Source organism: Salmo salar, chromosome 01 (genome assembly GCF_965601325.2).
Source record: "Salmo salar chromosome 01, fSalSal1, whole genome shotgun sequence".
In the NCBI taxonomy this organism is placed as follows: Eukaryota; Metazoa; Chordata; class Actinopteri; order Salmoniformes; family Salmonidae; genus Salmo; species Salmo salar.
The window spans coordinates 141,579,834-141,590,247 of NC_138291.1; the positions used below are offsets into that span (position 1 = coordinate 141,579,834).

Below are 10,414 nucleotides of genomic sequence, written 5' to 3' on the forward strand. Positions count from 1 at the left end.
CACTCACTTCCGTCATCATGAAGTGCTTTGAGAGACTAGTCAAGGACCATATCACCTCCACCCTACCTGACACCCTAGACCCACTCCAATTTGCTTACCGCCCCAATAGGTCCACAGACGACGCAATCGCAATTGCACTGCACACTGCCCTAACCCATCTGGACAAGAGCAATACCTATGTAAGAATGCTGTTCATCGACTACAGCTCAGCATTTAACACCATAGTACCCTCCAAACTCGTCATTAAGCTCGAGACCCTGGGTCTCGACCCCACCCTGTGCAACTGGGTCCCCAGGTGGTGAGGGTAGGTAACAACATCTCCACCTCGCTGATCCTCAACACTGGGGCCCCACAAGGGTGCGTTCTCAGCCCTCTCCTGTACTCCCTGTTCACCCATGACTGCGTGGCCATGCACGCCTCCAACTCAATCATCATGTTTGCAGACGGCACTACAGTGCTAGGCTTGATTACCAACAACGACGAGGGGGCCTACAGGGAGGAGGTGAGGGCCCTCGGAGTGTGGTGTCAGGAAAATAACCTCACACTCAATGTCAACAAAACAAAGGAGATGATTGTGGACTTCAGGAAACAGCAGAGGGAGCAGCCCCCTATCCACATCGACGGGACAGTAGTGGAGAAGGTGGAAAGTTTTAAGTTCCTCGGCGGACAAACTGAAATGGTCCACCCACACAGACAGCGTGGTAAAGAAGGTGCAGCAGCGCCTCTTCAACCTCAGGAGGCTGAAGAAATTCGGCTTGTCACCAAAAACACTCACAAACTTTTATAGATGAACAATTGAGAGCATCCTGTCGGGCTGTATCACCGCCTGGTACGGCAACTGCTCCGCCCACAACCGTAAGGCTCTCCAGAGGGTAGTGAGGTCTGCACAATGCATCACCGGGGGCAAACTACCTGCCCTCCAGGACACCTACACCACCCGATGTCACAGGAAGGCCAAAAAGATCATCAAGGACAACAACCACCCAAGCCACTGCCTGTTCACCCCGCTATCATCCAGAAGGCGAGGTCAGTACAGGTGCATCAAAGCGGGGACCAAGAGACTGAAAAACAGCTTCTATCTCAAGGCCATCAGACTGTTAAACAGCCATCACTAACATTTAGTGGCTGCTGCCAACATACTGACTCATCTCTAGTCACTTTAATAATGACACATTTATGTAATAAATGTGTCACTAGCCACTTTAAACAATGCCACTTTATATAATGTTTGCATACCCTACATTACTCATCTCATATGTATATACTGTACTCTATACCATCTACTGCATCTTGCCTATGCCGTTCGGCAATCGCTCATTCATATATATTTTTATGTACATATTCTCATTAATTCCTTTACACTTGTGTGTATAAGGTAGTTGATGTGAAATTGTTAGGTTAGATTACTTGTTAGATATTACTGCATGGTCAGAACTAGAAGCACAAGCATTTCGCTACACTCGCATTAACATCTGCTAACCACGTGTATGTGACAAATAACATTTGATTTGATTTGAGTTGACTGTGGTGTTATCCATTCCTACAGCACTCTCTTGTGGTTATCTGCTGCACTACACTGCTAAGAGTTCATAGCTTCATATGAACTCCGCCTTCCTCCTGACTGAGGCAACAACTCATCACATGAGACATTAGGGTAAGGAATGAGACGTTAACTGTGACAGGGCCTTTTGTTCATATTTTAGCTCAGAATGAACTGAATGGTGGTGTGTGATGGAGTGTGGTTTAGGAGGGCCCTCATCACAAAGAATACTGGGTGTCTAGTCTCTTTCTCTGGTGAACACAGCTGTGAATCTGTAATTTAGCTCATATTGTATGAGCCTCTGCGTAGTACTATACACAGAGAGCAATGGCTCAGTAGATACAACAAAGTATACAAATGTGAAATAACAGACCCACCATGCGTTTTATGAAAAAAAGAAATTATTTAGAAACGATACAACATTATACATACAGTAAAAATGGGACAAACAACATGTAGTGTAAATAATTGTGCAATTGAAAAAAATGGACTGTTCTGTATGTCCTGACGTGTTGGCTAGTATTGCTCTTATCAGGTATTATTGACGTACTGTATTAGACCTTAAGGGCCGTCTGTTTGTTATTCTCTCTGTTCTGACCTCCTAATTTAGGGTCATAGAGCACCGTCCTGGTCCTGGTAGCATTCTTCACTGTCGACAGCAGCAGGATGAGAGAGACAGGCCTTTACTAGGCAACTATGACAACGGGAGCGTCAGTATCTATGGTAGCCTCTGTGGCTGCCTCCTCAGCCGAGTTGCTGTCAATCTCCTGGCTCTCGTCGCTGTCTGCCGCCCCGGGCGTGGCTGTAGCCTCCTCACTGCTGTTGCTGCTGTCAGTCTCATCACTGGCGCTGGTGCTCTCGCTGGTGCCGTCGCTGCTAGCGCTACTGGTGCTCTCACTTGTCGCATCACTGGCGCTAGCGCTGGCACTCTCTGCCTCTTCCTCCTCCAGGCTCTCAGCTCCCTGGCTCTCGGGGCTCTCAGAGAGACCGGTGTCCTGGCTGGCTTCATCGACGTGCGCTTGGCGCAGGCTGGGCTCCTCGGCTGTCCCGCTGGAGACATCCAAACCCTGGCTCTCCACCTCGGGGGTGCTGGTGTCCTCTTCCATCAAATCATGCACCTGCAGGGCCTGGAGAGAGGTGATGGAAGGATGTTTAGAGACAATTCTTACAACTAAATGGAAGGAAATAATGCCTGTGAGTTTTAAATGGGAGAATTCTAACAGAGGAGAGACAAATGTACCTTGAACACGGTCAGCGTCTTCTCAATCTCGTTTCCGAGCCCGGTGTCATAGACGGACACCTTCTTGCCAGCATACATGCCCTCGTCCATCTTTCCATAGTATTTGTATGGGGAGGGTCCCTTCTCGATGTTGTTGGTATCTACATAGATGGACTTCTTGTAGTCACCGGGGTAGCTCATGCTGTCTCCGCGTCCGTCGTCGTAGATTGGGGCCTCGGTGGGAGCCAGGGTGGGCTCAACAGTGGGCTCAGCGGTGGGAGGGGCAGCGGTGGTGTCTGCCTCCCCGGACTCTGACTCCTCTGTGTCCTGAAAACACATCACAACAACACCTTTATAAGATGTGAAGTTAAAATAAGAGCTTAGTGAACGCTCCTGTCTGTCGAGGTTACCTAGACGTCTTCATTGAATTTTAAACTACAGTCTGTGTGGTCTTGTAGACTTACTGGAGCCATAACTACACGTGACAATGTGACTCAATATATCCTACATATGAATAGTTTTATACTTGGTGTATTACATCACTGTCTGTGCTGCCTGTGCTGTCCTTGCTTTCGTCACTGTCTGCACTGTCTGTCGATGATGTGCTGTCCACTGTTGGGTCTGATGTAGGATCAGCTCCCTGGATAATAGAAAAACAGGACCCATCAGCATGTCATCAACAACATCCATCAAAAGTACAGATAGAGACAACTATATCATGTGTAAGAGGGATTTAGTGTCTTATGCTACATTATAAACTGGGTGGTTCGAACCCTGAATGCTGATTGGTTGACAGCTGTGGTATATCAGACCGTATACCATGGGTATGACAAAACATTTACTTTTACTGATTTAATTACGTTGGTAACCAGTTTATAATAGCAATAAGGGACCTCAGGTGTTTGTGGTATGTGGCCAATATACCACGGGTAAGGGCTGTGTCCAGGCACTCCGTTTTCGGTCATTCATAGGAACAGCCCTTTGCCATGGTATATTGGCCATATACCACACCTCCTCGGGCCTTATTGCTTAATTATGGTACAACAGAATGATGTTTTACTTCTGTTTCATCTTCGTCGGAGCTCTCGTCTGATGCTGTACCAGCACCCACATTCTAAAAGAAAACAGCAGCATTAAAAAGAGTCCAATAAAAACTGTCATATTTATTGCAGTTTTCCCTATAGGATAAATGTATACATTTCAATGCACATACAGATTATAAAGTAATGTACCCTGAAAGAAGGTGAACATGCTCTTACCTGTACAGATGCAACCTGGGTGAGATCTACTAGGGCTTTCCGAAGCACCGGAGCTGGTTTTACCTGCCAACATGAACATTCATTTATTTATTTACTATTTTTACCCCCCTTTTCTCCCCAATTTCGTGACATCCAATTGCGATCCTGTCTCATCGCTGCAACTCCCCAACGGGCTTGGGAGAGGCGAAGGTCGAGTCATGCGTCCTCCGAAACATAACCCGCCAAACCGCGCTTCTTAACACCCGTCCACTTAACCCAGAAGCCAGCTGCACCAACTGACCACCAAAGTCAGCCTGCAGGTGTCCGGCCTGCCACAAGGAGTCGCTAGAATGCGATGAGCCAAGTAAAGCACCCCATCGGCCAAACCCTCCCCAAACCCGGACGAAGCTGGGCCAATTGTGCACGGTCCCTATGGGACTCCCGGTTATGGCCAGTTGTGACACAGCCTGGGATTGAACCCAGGTCTGTAGATACACCTCAAGCACTGCAACACAGTGCCTTAGACCGCTGCACCACTCTGGAGGCCCATGAACATGAATTTAAGTTGATACCAAGCACACGTCTGTCTGTTCGCATGTCTGTCAATGTATATGTTTTCATATGAGAGGAACACTCACCACTTCCTCTGAGCTCTCTGAACTACTGCTGGATGAGCGTTTCACCGGGCGACAGAGGACCGTTGCAAAGAGCAGGACGAAAACAATTGCAGCCTTCATAGTCACAATGTGTATCTGAAACGAGAGAGATTCCAGCAAAATGATGTGAACTGAAGATACAAACTGTGTTGAAAGCTGTACAGTATGTTAGCTACATTTAACACCCTTTTAAACTGAAAATGTGATCCATTCTTTTCAATTACAGCAGAAATGCCTGGATGGGAGGCAATTAGACTGAGTTTAACTGCAAATTGCCTGTGAAGTCCTGCTTTGTAATGGTTAAACCATTAAAGACTTGATTAGTATACAGGGAGAATTAACCATGGGCCATGATGAGTCTCCACCATGGCTAAGTGGAGGAACTCTGGAGGAAGTGCACTCATTTTAAAGTCAGTCCCTAACCGTTGGCAGATAACATGGGCTTCGCTCCCAGCTAATGACATCCAGCCTAGCCTAGCTATCCTACCCCCATGCATGAACGTCTCCCTTGTTTTCCAGCTGAGCTACTCTCAGCTAGAACAACATTACATCAAGTATAACTCTGAGCAGGCAGTGTTTTAGCTATACCTATAATGATCTCTGCATAGTGTATAATTCCCCAAGTTAAAAGTGGAAGTCTGGAAGACCACAGTCGGTCCAGGAAGGCGGGGAACATGATTGAACGCCCCTCAGCTTTATTTTGGAAGCCAACTCTACTTTGTCATTTGATCCTTGGGTTCTAGAATGAAGAGCCCTTAAATTTGTGGTGTCGACAGATGGAAGTGTGACGGAGGCGAGAGATACTACTAGGGATGTCCATAGGATGTGTGTAGATGAGATCTGACTTCAGAAGTAACTAATCCAGCCTTTCAGTTTTGCTGCTATTATTATTTGTTCTCCCAGCAGCACTTAAATGATGTGGTTTAGTCTTGGAACATAGGAGTCAGTTAGTTGACAATAAATTAGCTGTGGGTTTGAGAGCTGAGCCCAGAGCTTCCTCTTCCTGCTGTCACGTTCATCATTCCAACACTATAAAACCTAGTTTATGATTGAGCTGACTCTATCAGGTTACCAGAAATATCCGGTGTAATAACACAAACTAATTGTTACAATAGATCACCAAGCTCTCTTTTCTGGTAAATTATGAATTTGCTACTAACCATAATGCATTTATTCTCATTTACATAAAAAGCCCCAAATGTACAAAGCATTTAGGCATTGAAAGGGTATTATTTTACTATCTAACTGCTGAAATTAACTAGCTTTTTCAATCTTTGCACAAAATGTAAAAACATTCACCACGATTTTCTTTGAGCTTTTTATGGGAGAGGATTATACATGTAGAAGGGCTAAAATTGTATTTCTTAATGTGCACAAAGCATATGCATAACATGTCAATGTCAGAATTTACTCTGCTATAGTTACGTTGTCTATATGAAATCTCCTTCAGTTTCCCCAAATAATCAATCAAATCTATGCACCTGAGCACCAATACAAGTGATAAGCAATTTTGTTTTACCTGGATGTGTTCCTCAGAGAATCCACAGGATAGCACTACACTAGTCAGTCAGGATGAGTGGAGAGCTGCTCAATATTCTCTTGGATGCCAGAAGAGGAACAGCACAGTTCAGTTTGGATGTGGATGGATGCTGCTGAACGGAGGCTGCTGGTTGGCTTATAAACCTGGCTGCCTCCAGCTCCAGCCAATAGAAGCAGGGCTTGTGTCTTGTGATGTCATGAGGTCTACCACTTCTGGCCCACCTCTCCTCTCCCACTCTTCCTGTGGTTAATGTGGCCACTCAATGCAAACATTCACCAATCGACAAGACAGAGGAAGAAAAAAAAACACATATCCTGTATTGTTACAGAAATAAACTGAGGACACAAGCCCTGTGAAATTGAGATAAAATACATGACAGTGCTTACAGTCACATGACGTTAGAAAACACTAAATGTAGAGATACTGGCTTTATTACTAGTTAAGGAGGTTTCAGCATCTGAACCAGGGTTGAAGTACAAAAACATTATTGTGGGTCTGTAAGGTAATACATACTATCATCACTTCATCATTAAGCCACGGTCAAAGAAGAGCCAATGTCAAAGTGGAGGTGGATCAAATTCAAATCAAATCAAATTTATTTTTATATAGCCCTTCGTACATCAGCTGATATCTCAAAGTGCTGTACAGAAACCCAGCCTAAAACCCGGTGAACAGGTCAGGTTTCCATAGCCGCAGGCAGAACAGTTGAAACTGGAGCAGCAGCACGGCCAGGTGGACTGGGGACAGCAAGGAGTCATCATACCAGGTAGTCCTGAGGCATGGTCCTAGGGCTCAGGTCCTCCGAGAGAAAGACAGAAAGAGAGAAAGAGAGGATGTGTTAAGTGAATCCATACATTCATGTACATTTAACAGTGTAGACAGCAGAGCTTTTTTGTTAAGAGGACATATTCTCTCATCTCCATTGGCCTCAATGCAAGACATCATTAGCCAGCATTAACATCACAATTCTACACCCCACTCAGCATGTTTCTTGGGAAGATAAGTTTGGACTCATTGTGACCCTCAGTCATCTTTTTACGGAGTGACTCTGCGACTCAGTGTCATTATCTGTGAAGCTAGACTATAACTACTGGTATTACCATTTTAATCTGATATATGAAAGGTTGTAAAGAAAATAATATATACTGAACAAAAATATAAACACAACATGCAACAATTTCAAAGATTTTACTGAGTTACAGTTCAAACCTTGAGACATCTTTGGCATTGTGTTGTGTGACAAAACTGCAAATTTTTAGAGTGGCCTTTTATTGTCCCCAGCACAAGGTGCACCTGTGTAATGATCATGCTGTCAGGTGGATGGATTATCTAGGCAAAGGAGAAATGCTCACTAACCGGAATGTAAACAAATTTGTGATCTCATATTTCAGCTCATGAAACATGGGACCAACACTTTACATGTTGCGTTTATATATTTTTTCAGTATATATATATCAAATATACATTGCATGGAGAGTGCAAGGATATGGAGTAATCCTTGTGCACATTGAGGAAGAGAACTTCCAGACACCCACAGTATGCATTCTCTGAATTCTAGAATATGATTACCTCTCATAAAAGTTAGAGAGCATTGAAATATGACCCACTAAAGTAGTAGGTATGAAACTAAGGTAGCACCCCTGACTGGTTTCTTTGTCAAACTATCTCTCCTAACCCTGCAATTAACTTGTCAGGATTCCTGTGTTAATGTCTGACAGGTGTCTGACATACTCACTGGAGTATGCATTGCTACATGTTGAGTCTGCTTTAGTACTTTGAATGTAATCCATTATAGCTTGATTTCCTACGGTATGACCATAATAAAATAGCCTCCAGTGGCTTTGGTGTTCAGTGGAATGATTTAGGGTGTATTCGTGTATAACTAAATGTTGTAAAAAGGAAGACAAGACACAACATCAGACATGTACAGTGAAACTCCCAGACAGATGTCTGGAAAGCTTGAGAGTGGACGCATCAAGTTGAAACATGTTGCATTTGCTACGTTTTCACCTGGTTTGATGTCAAGTCACAACAGTTCCATCTTCTTCAGGTTGTGTCTGGAATTCTCACTGAGATGTCTGATATTCCCGGGCTGTCAAATCAACCAGTGGTTCACCAGGAGCTGAACACCAAGACACCTCTAACACCGCCCCAAGATGAAACACTTTCTCCCAGTTCTGTCTGAATCAATCATTACCCCAACACCTACAGTACCTTGAGTGTATACTTCAACATTCGTATCAACAAACAATGCCATTCAAATGAAGTGATTCCAACCAACACCACAAATAATGACATGAACATTTTAGAACTTCCCCATTATGTGACACACGAGGCCAATCATTATCTGATTGACTACACAGTATAGAAAAAGCTGTGTGAGAGAGAGAGAGAGAGAGAGAGAGAGAGAGAGAGAGAGAGAGAGAGAGAGAGAGAGAGAGAGAGAGAGAAAAAGACAGAGAAAAAGAGAGAGAAAAAGAGAGAAAAAGAGAGAGAAAAAGAGAGAGAGAAAAAGAGAGAGAGAAAAAGAGAGAGAGAGAAAAAGAAAGAAAGAAAGAAAGAAAGAAAGAAAGAAAGAAAGAAAGAAAGAAAGAAAGAAAGAAAGAAAGAAAGAAAGAAAGAGTGTTTTGACCAGCCCCAGACCAGGCATGAAACACACCATTCATTATCAATGTGGATATCACATCACTGGATCACAGAGCCCGTATTCTTGATATACTTTGCTTTGTGGAAAGTCTGCAGTAGAATTAGGAGAACCACTTTTACGATCTCCACAGAGCATGTTGAGGACCTTACTGTAATCCTAGTCTGGTCAATGCAGAGCTGGCGGTTTGGCTGCCTTAAAGCAAAGCTGAAATAAGGGAAAGTGAGCCATGATGCACAGCATTAGTTTATGAAGCTGGAACCCATGTTCAATGACATGCAGCAACGTCGTTAAATGCATCTTAGGCCCGGGCCGTCACGCTCTGTGGTCATTTAGTTTGGAAATATTCTTTAAAGTCATTGTAACATACAGTACAGGCATTATGCAGATTGTCTAGTGTTTTACTGGAATATTTAATTAAGCCATCAACTTTTGTTATGGTAAAAAAACTATACAAGAGTGTTAATAGTAAGCTGAGATCAGATGTGGTCTCTATCAGGTTGATTCACAGTGAGGAATTTCCTGCTGTTGACCCACAGCCTGTAAATGTGGTAATAACCTAACTATCATACAGTGAAAGAACCAAGGGTCCAACTTGATTTGGATAGTCCAGATAGTATGTAGAGCATCTACAGATGGACTACCAAAAATCTGTTGATAAGCAACTGCTTGCTAAGGTTATGGTTATGGTTAGGGTTAGGTTTAGAATAAGGGTTAGGGTGAGGGTTAAAGTTAGCGTTAGGGCCACTGTAGGGTTAGGGTAAAGATTAAGTTTAGGGTTAGGATAAGGGTTAAGGTTAGGGTTAGGATAAGGGTTAAGGTTAGGGTTAGGATAAGGGTTAAGGTTAGGGTAAGTAAATTGAAAATGCTAGTCTGTAGATAGTCTATAGAGCATCTACAGATGGACTATCCAAATAGAGTGTTTCTGAACCCGGTACAGGCGGCCAAGTGGTGGAGGGGAGTTGGATATCCACTACGACAAGAACTCTCCCAGACAAACCCATTTTCAATGTAGTCATTAACAGTATGTGTGTGTTACTATACGTCAGTCTGTGTTAACCGCATAATGTCTTCAATAATGTCTCCTTAAACCCCCATAGGTTTATATAAGTGGTTGGGTGGTGGAGTTTTGACAAATTCATACATGTGCTGTCAGTGTGACATACTGAAAGACAGGAGATCATATTACTTGACATAACTTTCATGTTACTGTAGTTGTGACGAACTAGTCTGTGGGACTGCACCAAGAGAAAGGTTAATAAATCCTCTATTTTATAAATGGTCAAAAATGTAACATACTGCAAGCTAAACTCAGCAAAAAAAGAAACGTCCTCTCACTGTCAACTGCGTTTATTTTCAGCAAACTTAACATGTGTAAATATTTGTATGAACAGAACAAGATTCAACAACTGGGGGGGTCAAAATCAAAAGTAACAGTCAGTATCTGGTGTGGCCACCAGCTGCATTAAGTACTGCAGTGCATCTCGTCATCATAGACTGCACCAGATTTGCCAGTTCTTGCTGTGAGATGTTACCCCACTCTTCCACCAAGGCACCTGCAAGTTCCCAGACATTTC

General features: G+C 43.7%; 1 protein-coding gene across 1 annotated transcript; it reads right to left on the reverse strand.

Moving 5' to 3' along the window:
• Positions 1–1,923: 1,923 nt before the first annotated feature.
• On the reverse strand, positions 1,924–6,319 carry spp1 (secreted phosphoprotein 1). Its single transcript, XM_014128936.3, has 7 exons — positions 6,173–6,319; positions 4,636–4,749; positions 4,019–4,081; positions 3,820–3,873; positions 3,298–3,399; positions 2,781–3,086; positions 1,924–2,667 (listed from the first exon to the last, which is right to left on the reverse strand). Exons 2-7 carry the CDS (start codon positions 4,732–4,734, stop codon positions 2,227–2,229), a joined length of 1,065 nt encoding a protein of 354 aa, XP_013984411.1. The 5' UTR covers positions 4,735–4,749; positions 6,173–6,319; the 3' UTR covers positions 1,924–2,226.
• Positions 6,320–10,414: the final 4,095 nt, after the last annotated feature.